We start from the raw sequence: 18,738 nt of genomic DNA, 5'->3' as shown, positions 1-18,738 counted from the left end.
TGAAAACAACACTGACTCAGGAATTAAGCAACCTGGGGTTCTACCCCATGTACAAGAGGTAACCACTTGTTTCTCTGAGTTCCTTTCTCCTCTTCAAAAGAGAACCTTTCAAGGTGAGTCGTTAGCCAACAGCCTCCAGTTGCACAGCTTTGCAACCTGTGGCAGTGTTCTAGCTGAGGCCACATTCCCCCTGGTTAGTTCTCAGGGAGAGACGGAGCCATGGCATGGGTCCCAGGGCCTGCCATTTCCACTCATCGAGGCAGTCCTATATCCTGGAGTTCCCCACAGGGCTGCCCGACTCTCTCAACCACTATGCAGTCTGAGTCTCTTCCCACTGCATCCTCCTCCCCCTTCTCGCCTTTAACAGGTGTCAGAACTGCATCATGGTCTGTCTACTGCTCCTCCTCTGCTTTAACCTACACAGATACTGTCCCAGAATAAATCTACTCCCCTTTAATTCTGTCCTGGCACCTGCTTCCCTGACACGGTGACATATCCTACTCTCCAATTCCAAGGTTTACTGAAATCTAGCTGTCATGCCTTGCCAAGTTTACCAGAATAGTGACTGGGAATTTAACCAGGTTACAAATGGGCTTGTGTACAACAAAGGATAGTGGATTAGAAAGTATCTTCAGACTTTAAAAATTTCACCTCCTCTGTGGTCTTGAGCAAAACTTAATCTGGTTTAACCAACTAATGAATATTCAACATGCAGAATCTATCAAAAGTACTTACATAACTGTGTTGTCATCCACTAAGATATCACAACCATGAGCAGGACACGAAATAGTCTGAAAAAGATCGAAATTTAAACTATGTCTTCATTCAACAGGTATTTACTGAATGTTTACCATTGCCAGGCACCTTGCTAGGTTCTTAACATTTACATGACCTTAATTGTTCTCTTTCTATTAAAGGAAATGTGTGTGTGTTTATCACCATAAGGTAACTAAAATTCTAACCCAAATAATTGTTTTTTCAATACAAAACTTGAAAGGCAAAAAGCAAGAGATATGACAAAAATTCTCAACAAGTTTAGCCAGATAAATACAAATGTTAATGCCTGCTGAGAAAACATTACCTGGATTGGATCATTAAATGAAATGCCACGTTATAAACAGAAAAAAGCCTCAATTATCTTTCAGTTGTTTTAATCTAGAAAAAAGTTCCCCATGCAATTCACAACCCAGAATGCTTCACCTGTTCATATTTTGTAGGGTCTAAACACTGTAGGAAATTCAACGAAACTCAAGAACAAATTGGCATCTTTTACCTGTCCCATGCCTTCTTCCATTATTTTAGTAGTTAAATATTCACTCCAGCACTGCATACAAAACTTATGTCCACATTCAAGGCCAGTGAAGTACTGTAACAAAAATGATACGTGGACTTTAAAAGATATTATCAGAAAAATCACCATAGACAGTGACTCAATAAGGCTCTATTAGGTCACGTTTCCTGTAGTGGCTAAAACGTCCAATCTGACGAGACTAGTTGGGCTCCTAAAATGAAATTCTAGGTGGTAAAATCTATACATGCAAATAAACTGAATACAAAACACCTAATTAATGAGAAATGCATCTACAGTAGATATTCATAATTTCTAGGAAAGGGAGACAAGTTTGTGCCAATAAGCATATGAAAAGATGCTGGATATCCTTAGTCATCAGGGACACGTAAATCAAAGCCACAATGAGACATCACTTCACACCCACTAGGACAGCTATAATCAAAAAGACAAGTGTTGACATGGATGTGGAGAAATTCAAACCTTCACACACTGCTGGTGGGAATGTAAAGTGGTACAGGAACTTTGGAAAACACTCTGGCGGTTTCTCAAAACTTAAATATAGATTTATTACCGTACGAGTTAGCAACTCCACTCCTAGGTACACATATCCAAAAGAAATAAAAATACACATCTCACACAAAAGCTTGTACACAAATGTTCATAGCAGCATTACCAGAATAATCCAAAAATGGAAACAATCCAAATATCCACCAACTGACAAATAAAATGTGGAATACCATATAATGGGGTTTCATAAAAAGGCATGAAGCACTGATACGTACAATTTGGACAAACCTTGAGAACATCATGCTAAGTGAAAGAGGCCAGTCACAAGAGACCACATATTGCTTGATTCTACTTATGTGAAAGGTCCATAACAGGCAAATTCATAGAGAAAGAAAGAAAGATTCACGGTTGCCTAGGGATGGGAAGCCTAGAGGGGCAGTGGGAAGTGACCGTAAGAGGATACAGGTTTCTTTTTAGGGGTATGAAACGTTATAAAATTAACTGTGGTAATGGCTGCACAACTCTGTGACTATATTAAAGGCCACTTTAAGTAGGTGAATTGTATGGTATGTAAATTATATCAGAAAAGCTGTTATAAAAAAAGTCACACTAATACAGCATATTTCATGGAGCTGATGGAACACAGCTAATCTAGAAAATAAAATCTTATGGAAACCAAAATATTTACTCAAATAGCAAAGACTAATAGTAACATTTTGGTCTAATCATATAATACTTATATAATTTTGAAATACTATCAATTTGAAAATGTTAAATGTAGTATACTATATTCTATAATGGGATACTAAAAGCAAGTACTTTAAATAATGTTAAGAGTCTAAAGGACTGTAGTATCAAAAGACAAATAATGATTACCATATTTTAATTTAAGAATATTTTATAATATTTACTACCAAATTATTTTAAAGTGAGTAAGTAACAGAGAATCATGGTTAAGAACAATTATTTAACAATATGAGTTTATGTTGAAAAATGTCTCCCTCATCCCCTGTTCTCTACCCAGAAGTAATCACTATTTCCAGTATCTCACATATTAACATTCTTCCAAAGATGTTGTAATGTACACAGGTACACACACATGGTAAAAGTACCACAAATTCTCTTCTGCATCTTGGCTTTCTTTATTATTACTATTATTATCTTTGTGATCATATGAATGTGTGTCAGGACAGATTTGTAAAAGTGAAATTATAATAGTATATATTTACAGTTTGATCATTACAAAGCTTTGTTCAAAGAGGTTGTAGCAATTTGTATCATTCAAGAGAACCTAGATTCTCAACACCCATCTCAACACAGTATATTACCAAACTTTGATTTTTATCAACCTAACAGGTGAAAATAAACTAACTCCCATTAGTTTTTTTTCTTTTGTTTCCGTTTTTAAATTTTTTTCTTTTTAAAAATTATTTTATAGGTGGGGAGGTAATTTTAGGCTTCTTTATTTAAACAGAGATACTGGGGATTGAACCCAGGACCTTGTGCTTGCTAGGCATGCACTCTACCACTGAGCTATACCCTCCCTCTCCCGTTAGTTTTGATTTTAATTTTTTTATGAATGAAATTTATTTAAACATTTGAAAAAAAGATTTAAAGCTGTAGTTTTTTGCATGTGTGCAGTCTCTTCACCTTTTTTGCCCATTTTTCCTCTGAGTTTTTTTTCCTCAGTGATTTACCGGGGATTTTTACTTATTTAGAAAATCGGCTGTTTGTAAGTGTGGAAAATATTTTCTCTCAGTTTCAATGTTCACATCATTTTACAGCTGTGTAGAAGCTTGTATTTTTATGTAGCAAATGTATTAGTTCTGAAACGTATGGCTTCTTAGTTAGCTTTGATATAAGGAGTTAGGTAGGAGTCTGTTTGCAACCTAGATAGCTACCAAGTTGTTCCAACATCATTTATTAAATAATCCACCTTGTTTGAAATGACTTCTCTGTTATATACTTAATTCTCTTCATGCATACTTGACTCTATCCTGTTTCACTGCACTGCCTGTTGCTGAATTTGATAGGACTAACTCCCTCCCCACCCTCAAGTCTGTTCTCTTTTTTCTTTATTTTTATTCTTTATTTCAAAATACTTGTCATCCATTTATCTCCCCGTTTCTTCATACGGATCTTTCATATTCCTTGCCAAGTTTACTCTTAGATCTTTTATTTATCTTGTGACTCTTACTAAGTGATATTTCAAATTCTGTAACATTTTCTAATTAGCTGTCATTTAAAATAGCTAATTTCTGATGTCACTTATGATATTAGATGCAAATAGTTAATTACTGTATTACAACATTATCAACTATTTTTAAAATGCCTGAAGAGTAGCCATGGAATAAAATGTATCATTTCTAAGACTGGTTTTACAGACTAAATGACATGAAAAATACCAAGTTTAAAATGCGGTGCTATTCAGAGATTGACAATGGTTCTAACTCATTCACAAAATGAGTGAAATTAAATAACTAGAAAATCAACATTCTTTTTTTCTTTTTTTCGCCCAGGACCTCCTGGCATGCTAAGCGTGCGCTCTACCACTGAACTATGCCCCAAACCCCTGGAAATCAATGTTCTCGTCCATTAAAAAAAAAAAGGATCTGGGGGAACAAATGAAAGAATCTACTCATTATCTCCCAGCAGTGACAACAGATCTGGCACTAACCTATTGCCAGATTACTAATGGAGAGTATTTGATTTTCAAGGCCTTAATGGGAAGGAGCATTCTGCAAAGGACAAATATAGTAGAGGAATATACCAGCAATTCTAAAATGTTTTATTCATAACTTAAAAACACATACACATCCTAATGTGCTTTATTATTTTTTCAAATAAGAATCCTTAAGACTGAGAGAGTAAAGGTCACAATAGTCACTAAGTGATCACATCTCTATTTGGCCAGCGCTCCACTGTAAGATAAAAAGACAAAAACAAAGCTTTTTTTTCCTTCTAATAACTTTTCTATTTAAACAGGTAACAAGACTAAACAAGATAAATCAGGTAAATTACACACGCATGTCCAAAGATAAAGCAACACTAAACCATAGTACACATATATTCACTGTGCTCAAGAATTCTGTCATCATGGATGTATCAGGGTATTTTTCCTGCCTGTCTTATTTCCCTCTCCTCCGTCCTCCTGACATCTTTGTCCCCTTACTGGCTTGTGCTGCCCTGCTTGGCTCCTGGGCCTTTCCGTGACTCTGAGGATCATATTATTCATCACATTTATCTCTGTTTATATCATAAATATATTTGACCAAGAGTACACTAAAAATATACAAAATACTATCTACAACAGAAATTAATGGTTTCAAGAAAAAGAACTGAAAGGGCAATACACACTCTCAAAGGTTTCATTTATCTGCGCCATTTCACACACATAGGAACTAATGTCAAACAGCAATAAAAACAGTAAGAATTATCTGTCCTCCAACAGAAGCTGCCCAAATAATCTCTAAAGTTGAAGCCATTTTGTTTATAAAACTGAGGAAATATAATCATGGCACTAGTTCCCTCACCTGTAAAATGGAATGAATTAATAAAAAGGAAGACAGGGTAGGACTTAGATCAGATGTTTTCAGTGTTCCCAGGAGCACAAAGACTCAAGGTGCCCCCGGGGAGGGGAATCAGAGGGTGGACTACCCTCACGATCTTCAGCTTTGCCTCTATCTACGTAACATACCTCATTCTTAGAAAATAGACTTATTTCATAAAAATGAGACAGGGTAGCCCAAGTTATATCTCCTAGTAGAATGAGAGTTTAGTACAGCTAGATGGAATGCTTTGTTTCAAACGAACATTATAATAAAGTGAGTAACTGTTGCCAGGGCTAAGAAACCCCTGAACTCGTCACAACACAAGGAGGTGAGGGTGGTGGCATGGGGGAGGAATCTGTGAATTTAAACAGTGTTCCAAAGACTCAGGAAATTGTTTTTAAAGAATCGACCACTCAAAACCATTAACTCCAAAGTATTATAATTGAAGATATCAGAAGCATTTATTTAAAAACCTGTTTTCATGTGGCACGTATAAGCCAAGCTCCTTAATAAAGGATAACGGTGTCAAAGATACACAATCATGAAAGGAAGTATCAGTGTTGGAAGAGAATAGTGGAAATCGAAACATGGGAGTTATACAACATAAGTAAAGAAATCATTCATTCAGTTAACAAAGTTTCAATGAAGAATGTGAAGTGACATTTACTGGCAAACAGTAAGGTTAAAATTCTTCTTCTTTATTAGTCTAAAAAACTATGAGAAAAGAAGTCCAAGTTTAGTGATTAATTTTTCCTAATGTTTGACACAGTTTCCATAACACTTTAACTTACTTTCCAACCCACGCTGCTGTTGGCTTTCTTTCCTGTCACTTTCATAGCCAAACTTCCTTTAAAAGAGTAATTTGTTTACATTTATTGCCTCCACTTCCTTTCCCACCTTCAAGTCAATGATCCCAGCCAGTTTGGTTTCCCATTTTATTTCCAAGATCATCAGTAAATTTCTTGTTAATTCCAAACTCACTTTCCAATTCTTTTCCCTGAAGCTAGCACTGTTTCCCATTTTTGAAGCTGCATTCTCTTCCTTTGGCTTCTGTAATGCTACATTTTCCTGATTCACCTGACTACCACACCTTCAGAGGTTAATTAAAATGTAAATTTCTGTGAGAAGTCCTCTCTGATCCAAAACTGGGTTAGGTGTCTCTCCAACATTTTCCCACAGTATCATGGCCTATATCAAAACACTTACCATTTTTTTCCTGAATATTTCATTTTACTTATCTGCCCAGCTAATCTGTAAATTATCTAAGGCAGATATTATGCCTTTATTCTCCATTGTTTGTAACATTTAGAATAGTTCCTGGTGTGTTGAATGAATGAATGAACAGTAGGTTCTCCATTATCAGTTACAAACTGCAAGCACTCGAATTACATTTAAGATGATGTAAACTGAGGAGGAGCTGCTCACAATAAAGCAGGAGAAGGAATGCCCAAGAATAGGGTTAACTTGCATAATTTGGGACTAATTATTTGAGCCTTAGTATTCCCTCACAGAAACATTTATAAACTGTAAATACGACACAAATGTCAATGGCAAAGAGAGTCTGTTAAAGAAAGATAATAAAATAGTCAAAACATGAAATAAATATATTTTTAATAGAAGTGCAGATTGTCCTTCTTAAATACTTAAGTTAGGGTTGTGATTTAAGGAGAGGGAAATGGTACAATTCTCAGGCTGATAGAGATTTGAAAGAATATCTTCTTCAACTCATCTGAAAGATTAAAAAAACTGAGATCCAGTGAGATTACATGATTTACTATCCAGAACCAAGCAGGTAGTTTTAGAACTGTGATCAAAACTTGAGAATCTGAAAATTCAATTCAGCATTTTACTTACTAACTAAATTATTTTAACTCTGATTCTCCATTTCTCTAAGAGAATGTAACTAACTTTCTTTTAACACCTCTCTTCAAAGGACTTGCACATGTGAACAATATTAGTTCCTTTCAAATGGGTTTAGAGGTACACATGTTAAACTCAAAGATAAACAGTGAAAAACCTTCAGTATGTTAAAATATATAATACTGGCGACAAAGACCTGGTATATAGTAATTACCAGAAAAAGCTGCTTAACTATTAAAGCAGAGAATATAACAAGACAGTAATAATGGTAGAATTAAATTATTTCTTAGATATCTTGAAGCACCTTAAGAGGCGAGTTGCAAGTAACTAAAGACATTTCTGCAACAAATATAATTTTCCCATAGTTACTAATAAAGTGCCTTCAGGGGAAGATGTTTATTTACGCCTAAAATTTCTTTACTAGACATGCCAAAGTAAATCACCTAAATTCAACAGGTTTTCAGAGGGATACCTGTACTTAAGAATTTCTGTTAGAATGAATCTGTAAATGTGAAAATCTTTTGTTACGAAGCATCCTGAAAGCTCTCTAGTGAAATAGTTACTGCTTTAAAAAGCAAACAAGGGAGGAGTGAGAGAGAACAAGCTCTTACTCCTTCTCTTCTTTCCTTCTCCTTAATATATTGACTGGTTACTTTCTTTCTACAATCCTAGACTCCCAGATCTTCCTTTGTTTAAATAATGAAAAGTTGATTTACCCTCTGAAATAGTCAGTTCTAGCCTTAAACTACCAGATACTCACCGAGTTAGGGTAGTTCAAGTAGCAGATCTGACAAGGCATATCCTGTGCTGATGACCTTGTATTCATCTGGCGTGTTCGAGACTTTTTACTTGGATTAATTACATGACACTCAGCAAAGAGCTTCTCCAGGTTTCCATCAAAGTACCTGCATTATTTAAACAGAAAGGATGAGAGCCCGGCAATAGCACACTCTTAGAGCTCTCCAAAAGCCTGATTTTCCATAGGGAAAAGCAATGAAGTGAATTAAACCAAGATCATAACCTTTTTTGCTCAGAGGAAATGAATTGCATGGCTACAAACTGTAGCAAATAGGAGTATACATGTACAAAGAGAGATTGAATTTCTGTTGCTATTTTGATACTTCTTATTTTGTTTTTAATCCTGTAAAGTTAAGCTATTTGTAGTATTAACAGTACTATAACCCAAACCTAAGGATGAAACCTGTACTATCTCTAGTGATACCTTATGAAGAGTAACGGTATATTAAAAGGCTAGACTACATTTTATACAAATGAATTCATTTTATTAATAATTTTAGTTATACCAGTTTAAATATATTAGCAACTAAATCACCTACAAAGCATATCTTATCCCACAAATCATTTTAAAAATGAAACGATTACATGTGTCTCATTTTACAAAAGACTCGCTTTCCAAATACTCTTTTGAAATACTTTTTAATTTACCAAGAAAGGGAAGAAAGATGAAACAAAAGTGTATCTTGAAAAGCTTTTCTATCAAATAGTCCATATATTAACTTTTTCATAAAATGTGTATCTAAATATACAGAAGTAGTTCACTATCTAAAATATCACCAGCATGGTATGGCAACTACTATCCACAGAGTTTCAACTGAACTATAAACTTTTTGACAAAGATAGAGGTAAACACTTAGCACAATCCACTAATCCAGTTAAGACATGGTCTTTGACCTCCCGAAATATCTTAATATTCTAAAGAGAAAAACAGTAAGATTAAAAAAAAAACTTTCAATTTTTGCATCACTATAATCAGCAAAAAATATTAATGTGGAATCTGGTCTATGTACTTTTTAGCTTGTAAAGTTCAGATTTAAATAACTACAATGTTCTCTATATATGAACAGGAGGTTCTCAAGCTAAAAAATAACTGATACTCAAAAGAGATTTCCAATATCTGTAATGAAGGTCTTGTTCAGGCTTTGTGTCATTTATGGTATCTCCAGAAAAAATCACTCAAATGAGAACAAATCACATCATTCTCCTAAAACAAATAAATATCTTTTTATAAATACTTTTACTACAATAATGTTTCAATGAAATGATCAAATTATCAATCAAAACGTCAACACATTATAAAAGGGGGGTTCATATGAAGTTGTCCCTGATGATTCAGCTTATCAAAGACACAGAGCAGAAAAATCAAATGCTTTTCTACAAATGTTATCTCTGAAAAAACCTAAGGTGCAAGTTTTATCTAAAAAGTAGAAAGTGTATATAAAACTAACACTAAATATGAATACAAAAACCAATTAAAAAACCTTGTTTTTATAAAAAATATTCATGCTTACAAGAAAAAACAAACTCTTGTCACCTAAAACTTGATTACACAAAATTAGTAAATGCTAATACTTTGGTGAACATTCTATTCAACATTCTATGCAAACATAGCCAAACAGACATGTGCTTATTTCATACAAATAATTTCACACTCCAGGCTTATTACCTGCTTTCTTTACTGAACAATATGTAACAACATCTCTGTCAACGAGCATGGGTCTACATTATTTCTACTGTTGCATAGTATTCCACTGTAGGTATATAGCATAATTTACTTAAATAACCTGATACTGTAAGACACAGATGTTCTGCATACAAACAATCCTAGATTAAAATCTTGGCCTACGTGATGAGAGAAAAACACCTAGACTTAAGTTGCATTTCTTATTAGTCAAGCTGCAAGTATTTTTCTGTGAAGGTCTTGCTATTATTTTACAAGTTCAGAATGGAAACAGGAAGATTAACCCTTTGTCTTTCAGACTGCTTTCTTCCCCCAGCTTTCCAATCTTGTTTAATGGTGTTTAACTGCCACTTTTAATTTTTAGGTAGGCAGACTTACCATGCAACCCTGTTGTGATTTATGGATTTCATATCAAGAAAAGATCTCTATTCAAATTCACTCATGATTTAGGTCTTTAAACTGTTTCCATTAAAACTACTGATTCACATGTAAATTAGGTTTACGTAGGAAGGAGGAAAACAGGGATTCCATTCCGTTTTAAGCTGAACGGCTAACCATTTACTGAAGGGTGTTTCAACTACCTGAACCGCTTCTTCCCACCTTGAGGTCTCACCTCAAACCTCATTTCCTCAATTAAGTCTTCTTTGACAGTTTCTCCCACTCAAATTAGGTAAGATTCTCTTACATTACATTCTCACAGAACTTTGTACTCCTGCACAACACATCACATTACTAACTCTGTAATCATTATTATTTTGTTTTCTCTGCTAAAATGTAAACCTCATGAAGACTATTTTATTTCCACAGCAGCCCTAGTACCTAGAAGAATCTTATAAGCATTCAATTTCTTTTTAAAGAATAATTGACAAAGAGTAACCTCTTAATGATAATTGACAGTGATAAATCTGAATTTCTTTAGTTTATTTAGGAATATTTCTTAAAGATAGCAATATACTGGAGTTTATAGTTTTTAGTTCATTCTAGAAACCAAAGAACTTTCAAATACAGACCAGGAGGACAGAATGGAGAGTTTAAGAATCCACTCATACTGCTGGGCAGAGCAAGCATAGGGATCTTTTTCACTTGTTAAATTCCATTTTAAAAGAAATACAACACTTAAAATTTTGTTTTGATTTTATTTATTACATGGTCTGTTCACCAATGACTCTTATATGGTTATCTGGAAGATAGTGAAGTCAATTTATTTCTACTAAACATAAATTAAACTTAGTACTTAAACTGTTTCTTATTTTGCCAACTTTAAATAATACATTGTCTTTATATGACCCTACATTTAACTCTATAGCTTTGGCTGGAACTTCCTAGAGCTTTTCCCAGTTGATTATCATTTTATATAATTTTTTTCACAAATGACACTGTTTTTACATTATTTAGCTTTCTTTTCAAGAACAGTAAAAACTGCTTTCTATTTCCTAAGATTGATAACCCTGATTACTTAGACATAATTAAAATGTTTAAATGTATTCAAATGCTCCTTTGGCCAAAAACCTACCCACTCGACCCCAAATATTCTCAATACTGACAGCATCCATTTTCTTCCAGTATCCGTTGTTACTGAAGTCTGCAGTCAAAATAATTCACATTTTATGATTCACATCATTTTTAACTAAAATAATTGTAATGTTTCTTCATTTTTGAAGTTTATTTCTATAGGGTTTGAGCATTTAACTTTCTCTTTTGAAATGCCATTTAAGTAGTGATTACTTTAAAATCTTCTTAGTTATTAAGACCTGCTTGATTTGCACTTAGTCTTTGTCCATTTGTCCTCCGTGTCTACCATCTGCTAACTCCTCCTTTGTCCTTTTCCTCTCTTATACCTCTCTGTTTTCCATAGTATCTGCTCTATTTAGCTGTTGCCAATGTGGTTTTAAGTTCTAAGGGATTTTTCTTATTCTGTCAGCTTCCTTTTCGTATCGTTCTGTTGTTTTATCAGTTCATCTCTGAAACCTTATAGAGTCTATGTTTAATGTTCTTAAAAGAATAATGAAGGTTTTTTTTTCCCCTGCCTATTTTGACAGTTTTATTATGGACTACTATGCTCAAGAATATAGGTGGATTCTTAACTCCCTATACTTTGTATACCTGGTCACTACATATTAGAAAGTTCCTTCAGTTTGCTGGCTTTTATGTACATCCTTGCCTGTGAAAAACAGACCAAAATGTGGTCCATATTCTCTGGCTTGATGATCATTACTTCCGTTTACTAAGTTCTTCTACCCTGAAACCCCGGAAACTTCAACAACCATACACTATCCAAAATACTCTAATTTATTTAGCCATGTTCATGCCCTTCTGCTGAGGAGAAAGAAGTGCCAAAGCTTTTACTGCTTTCTCAAAAGAGACCATAGCCCCCAAATGACAAAAACCAATACTATTTTTTAAAACTACGTTTTACTTCAAAGAAAACAAAGACAGTGGCTTCCGTGCCCTCTGTCCAAATATGCGCATGCAGGGAAGTCCACACCCTCAGCTCTGCTCAACTGTCTTTTCCTCCTGCTACATATGAGCAGCACAACTCAGTGACTAAGATGAAATAAACTACTTGTGACCTATGCAATAGTGGGTCTGATTTCAACTAAAGAGAAAAAATGGTTTCTTCTAGTACATGAAAAGAAATACCCTTCTATTATTTTGATAAAATCAATATAGTTTCAATACATTTAATGGACCTCGTCAGGTTGTTAATGTTGAGAATCTCTAAAGTATGCTGAAAATCTCGCTATGCTAAAACTAAGAATAAGCAATCAAAATATGAGAGTACATAATTCAGATCACTTTTACATACAGCTCTGTTGCAGATGAACCAACTATATGTGGGGACTGTGCCAGTTAGTGCCGATGTTAATCAACTGCTTTGAAGGAAAGAGATGGACGGCCTGCAATATGACATACTAAGTATGCAAGAGGTAGGAGGAGAATGCCAGGGAAGTATTCAAAATAGCCACCAACTTCGAGAAGTCAAAAGGACTTAATAGTAAATGTGGTAAGATTCAGGGAACAAGGAGATCCAGGGCGCATCATACAAGATGCAGAGAATTGTACCTGATGTCGGTGAGCACAACTCTAGAATGAAATATGACTGACCCTCTATGAATCTGTGCAAAGCTACAGGTTTTGAGAAAATTGGGGCCTGAACAGTCAAGAGCATTCCAATGGAGTGTAGAGTACAGACGAGCAGAATGGAATGAAAGTACGGAAGGTTTTCGAAAGTCAGATAATATAACTTTGTTAAGTAGGAACCACCACAAAGGTAGCAGAGGTTGGTAAAGTAAGCTGACATGATGGAAGTACAGGACAGATACGAGATTGGAGCCCAGGAAGGTGGTGAGGAAACTGTATCTGCAAAAAGGTTAGATTCACCTGCAGGTACTAAAGGAACTACCATTCCTACATGCCCGACAAACAAGTGGAACATTCACTTTTAAGGTTCCTTTTCCTAAGTGTGCGTTTTAAAATTATTTTTTATTCTGAAATAACACAATTCTAGAAAGGTGCATAAACATAAATGAGCAGCTTACAAATGTTATTAAAGCAAACACCTGCTTATAACCACAACCCAGGACAAGAACCGGAGCAAAGCCAGTACTTTAGAACCCTCCAAACACCCCTTTCTCAGTAACAAGCTCCTCTTTCCCCCCAAAATGATCACCACCCCATTTTTCTTTATAGTTTTACCACCTAAATATGCATTCTTAAACAATATAACTTATTTTTGCCTGTTCTTGAATTTCTTATCAACACAACCATACAGGAGACAGGTATTCTACTGAATGTCTTCCTTTCATTCAATATATTGGTTTTTAAGATTAATCTATATGGTCACTTATAGCTCCAGTTCACTTATTTTTCATTGTAAAATAGTTATATAAATATACCATTATCTATCTATCTATCTATAGACATTTGGGTTCTTTGACAATGGAGCTAGTATGAGTAACACTGCTATGAACATGTTTCTATATGACTTTCAATTGAGGCATGCATCATTTCTTTCTGTTGGGTGTATACCTGGGAGTGGGACTACTGGGTCAGAGATATGCACGTAAATGCTAAGAGAAAAAAAATTAAAATTTTGTATTTCTTTCTAAAATCATGTATTTTAACAACTTATCTTAGACTCCTCTGGATTTTCTATACACACAATTCATATCAGCAATGAATATTAACTGCTTAGTATCTGCCTTATAGCCATTATACTTTATTATTATTTGGGGTACACTACTAGCTAGGATCTTCAGTACACTGAACGTAAGTGAAGGTAACAGGACATCCATGTCCTGAACTCCATCTAAAAAGGAAATATTTTCATCATTTCAGCATGAATTATGGTATCTCCTACAGATGTTTTCATAAATTTATAAGATTAAGAAAGTTCCCTTTTGTGCCTAGTTTGCTAATGATTTCTTCAAATCATAAATGATTACTGATTTTTAGCAATTGCTCCTCTGTATCTATTAAAATGTTATTTTCATTAAGTTGTTCAAGTGACCAATCATATTGGAATTGTTTCAGGTTAAACCAACCCATCATTCCTGGGATAAATCTCAGGCGGCCATGATGGATTATCATCCTCTATGTATTGCTGAATTCAATTTGCAAATATTTTGGGGTTTTCCTCTTTTTGTTTGCATCTATGTACATGAGAGAAACCGATACGTAATTTTTCTTTGGGTTTTAGTATCAAGGTTGTGATAGCCCCATGAAGGTGGAGGAGACTCTTTTTCTGTTTTCTGAAAGAATATGAAGTTAGGTATTATAAGGTTAGAGTTACTGTCTCACTAAATGTTGGTAGAATTTTCTAGTATATCCATCTGGACTTAGACTTTTCTTTATAGACAATTTCACTGTAGTTACAGCCCCTTGTGGGTTTTTCTAGTTCTTATGTAAATTTTGGTAAATTGCAAATTTTGACGTAGTGATCCACAATATCTTTTTTTTTCTTTTAGTATCTGAAGGATTCAAAGTGACATTCTTCTTCACTGCTGACATTGGCTTTTTGTACCTTCTTGTCTTGATTAATCTCACCAATGTCATGTCTCACAAAAAAAAAAAATCTTTTGGTACTTGATCCTCTTTACTGTATGTTTCTTTTCCATTCTATTGAAGTCTGCTCTTCGTTACTTCTTCTTGTGTTTTCTCTGCGTTTACTTTATTGCTCTTTTTCCGTCTTGACATACCTAGCTCATTAATTTGAGACTTAAGGTGAATGCTTAGCTCATTACTATCCTTAAACATGCACTTTACACGCATTTATCCACTCTTCAGCACAACTTAGGCTGCATTCCAATTTTTTCCCCTTAACATTCAAATAGTTGCTTAAATAACAATTATGAATATTTGAAACTTCAATCAACATCAATAGAATTTTAAATGTTGGCTTAAAAAGATACAAAGGCCAGGGACAACATAAAGCCAATCTGTATTAATTACAAGACAGCACTGTTGGTGAGTACGTTTTCCATGACCACGGGATTCTGGGCTGGCACTTGTTTTTCTTCACCTGCTGAGGTATCATCATCACTCCCACTGCTGCTACTGAGTCAGCTGTTCTCTAGAAGACTACAAGTACAGAGGAGTAAGCTTTATCTATTTTTCCTCCTATATACATTATATACACACTTCCACTTTTTGAAAGTAATTTTTCTTGCTTCTTATTGCTGTTATGATTTTCTTTCTCTTTATTTTTGTAGTTTTACTATAGTATTTTAAAATGTGGATTTCTTTTTACTGTATTTCATAAAATCTAAAATTCTTTGGTATCAAAATTTCATGATCTTACCAGAAAGTAAAACTGGAAAATTTTCACTCGTTGGACTGTAAGGTGCCATCAATTGCAAGATGTATACAGATTTAAGGCATGTTAACATGTGAAAAACTACATCTTAGAATCAGTGAAATAGTATTTTATTATACATGGGAAATGTTAGGCTTCCTGGGGCACTTTTAACTCTTACCCATCAGGAAAATGAGCCATTATACGTTCAGATATTACCTATGCCCCATTCTCTTTCTAAACTCGATGAGACCTTCTTGTTATATCTTGTATAGGTCTTAACTTCTCTTACATATTTTCTATCTTTTAATATACTCACTTAATTCTGGATAGTTTTTTGATAGCATTTATGCCTAACAGGAGCAGGGTGATCTGTAGTTAATGTAAAGCATAGTACTGAGTAAAAGTCCATGAAGAATCAACAAGTTTATACTGTATAGCACAGGGAACCACATTCAATATCCTGTAGTAGCTTAGTGATGAAAAAGAATGTGAAAATGAGTATGTGTATGTTCCTATATGACTGAAGTACTGTGCTGTACACCAGAAACTGACACAACATTGTAAACTAACCATACTTCAATAAAAATATATTTTAAAGAAAGAGTCAATGACGAATTCATTCTGCCAGAGATAAGGAGATATCCAGCTTTCAAAGGCTCCAATACCAGAAGCACTGATCATGGTGTCACACGCCCGACACTCGACGACACGAGCTTGTGTGACGCTTGTGTTCGATGGCAGCAACAACAGCACTTCCATTAAAACAGTCTGAGACTGTGACTCTTGGCATTGTCTTGCACTTAGCCTTCACAGCTGATTCTCAATATTTAATGTCTTTTCCACTTAGCCTCTTAAAGTTTGTTTACAACTAAAAATCCTGAACAATAAACCAGAAAAGATTCAAGATATGACAAACGAAATTTAAAAAACGACATCTCACAAAAATTGTGATCGAATCAAACCCCAGACAGAACGGTTGGCCTTAAAAGGAGGACAGATTTGCCACTGCTGCTGCATTCCTGATTCTCTGATTTGCTCTGTTCTGCCTTGTGTGGAGAAGCATGGGAAGAAATCTAGTAAACAGAGAGATTTCCATTTAATCTGCAAATAAGGAGAGAAATTAATCCCCAGAGTTAAAAAGCAGAAAACTGGGTAGGAAGGAAAATGGCTAAAGTCTGGAAAGCTGCTGTAAGAGACGAGAGAGATCTAACAGCTAAAATGGTCCCTTGTCTACCAGCCCCTCTCCATCTTCACCAAAAGGTATTTTTAAAAAGAATTAAGTTGCTAGTTTTTAGGTCAGGACAGATTTGTTTAAATTGTGGACTAGAAGTCCGGGGGACAATAAGAAGAATTACTGACAAGAATCTATTCGTACCTTTATTGCCCTCACTGGACCATGAGTTCCTTCCTCGAGGACAGGGAATATGCCTCAATAATGAATAAAAGAAAAGAAACATTTATATGCCTACTATATGGAAATAAGAAAAGAGGGTAGAGAGGACGAAATTTAAAATACTTTGCAATTTTGACTACGATAAGAATTCTCTATCTCAAAATGAACAGAAATACTTGAATTCATTCTGTGTTACCAACTGAGAAGCAAGATTATTTTTTTTAATGCTGTGCAACAAAATTTGTTGGCCATACTATCTTTTCCTGTGATTCCTAGGATCCGAAATAGTTACAAGATTATCAAACGAGTAAATCTTCATTTTCATACTCAAGAAGTAGGAGGCACACAGTGTCATGGAAGCTAAGTCTCCTTATACTCTACGTTTCTTTCCATTTTCCAAACATATTAACAGGCTGGGGGAAAGGGAGGGATGGAAAGGGGCCTGGCCATTGGTGTTTTGGTTTTTTTTTAATTCTCAAATGATTCTAATGTACAACCACTTTAATATAGTTTACCAGTTGATTCTCTTGAGTTTCCTAGGCAGATGACTGGATTATCTACATAAAATCTTTTTGGGCAGTGTTTCATTACCAATGAATGCTCATTTTCTGATTTTATTATAAACCTTTCATGTGATTTTTGAGAAAAATTTACAGAATACATACAAGCTAAAAAATCTAAAAATAACCCATAATCCTCCCATCCCCAAAACAATTCTTATGCCACTTACTTAATTTTCCATGTATTATTTTATTCATCAGAACTTCCAATGCATGTAAACAGTGGTGACCCAGTAACCTTGTTTATTTTAATGGGCATACTTCTAATGTTTCAAAATTAAATATAATTTCACTGTAGATTATTAGCTTTATTAAGATGAGAAATTACCTTCTTAGTTTGCTAAAAATTGTTGTTTTCGAATTCATGGGTAAATGCACATTATTAAACACATTACTGGAATTTATTACAATTGCCTTTTGGTTTCTCTTCGTTAATCTGTTAAAAATAGTAAATGCTATAGATGAGTTTTTTCTCAATAGTGACCCATTCTTGCATTCCCAGGAGAAATCCTACTAGGCCATTAGTTCTTTCAATGTAACTGAGTATTATTTTACTCATAAATTCAATAGCTATATTCATAATGAAGATGGTTTTCTTATGCTGTCTTCATCAAATTCTGAAAACAGCATTATTTTGATTTGGCTAACATGAATTAATGATGCCTTACCTTTTTCTATGTTCTGAAATAATTTTCAACAAAACATTTGGCAGTTTCTTAAAGGCTTATTATGTAGAACTTGCCCATAAAATCATTTACTGCTTTTTGGAAAAGGAGTGGGGTATCTTAGTATATTTATTGTATTTTCCAGTTATTTTCCTACTTCTTTTGGGGGCGGAGGAATTTCCACTTCTAATTTTCAAATGTATTGGTAAAAGTGATACACAGAGTATTAATTTATAATTCTGAAAAAATTTTCCTATTCATAATTATTCCCAACATTGTTTATTTGTGCCTTTTCCTCCTACCCCAGTCACATATGCCAACAGTTTATTTCCCTTTCTTTTTTCAAAACAGACTTTACCTTTTTAAGAGCAGTTTTAAACTCACAGCAAAACTAAGCAGAAAGCAGTGTTCCCACATACCTGCTGCCACCACACACGCAAAGCTCCTCCACCAGCAACACTTCACACCCGAGTTCTATACTTGATACAGTCAGTGAACATGCAACGACCCATCATTATCATCCAAAGTCCATAGTTTACATTAGGGGTCACTTTTCTTGTGACCTTAAAAATCCTTTTTTGATCCACATATACATCCTTCTCTCCCTCTAACCCCTGGCAACCACTGATCTTTTA

At 34.6% G+C, this 18,738-nt stretch overlaps 1 protein-coding gene across 1 annotated transcript in view; it reads right to left on the bottom strand.

Annotated features, from left to right (window-relative positions):
• Window positions 1-18,738, bottom strand: part of ARIH1 (ariadne RBR E3 ubiquitin protein ligase 1) — a 90,137-nt gene that overhangs the window by 35,943 nt on the left and 35,456 nt on the right. Inside the window, exons 3-5 of the mRNA XM_032468983.1 lie at window positions 7,970-8,114; window positions 1,274-1,366; window positions 736-791 (exon numbers count right to left, since the gene is read on the bottom strand). Coding sequence (XP_032324874.1) covers window positions 736-791; window positions 1,274-1,366; window positions 7,970-8,114 — 294 coding nt within the window. The remainder of the gene's footprint in view (window positions 1-735; window positions 792-1,273; window positions 1,367-7,969; window positions 8,115-18,738) is intronic.

Source organism: Camelus ferus, chromosome 27 (assembly GCF_009834535.1).
Source record: "Camelus ferus isolate YT-003-E chromosome 27, BCGSAC_Cfer_1.0, whole genome shotgun sequence".
Lineage (NCBI taxonomy): Eukaryota > Metazoa > Chordata > Mammalia > Artiodactyla > Camelidae > Camelus > Camelus ferus.
Note: the sequence above shows the minus strand (reverse complement) of the source record. Positions and strands in the feature narration are given on the sequence as shown.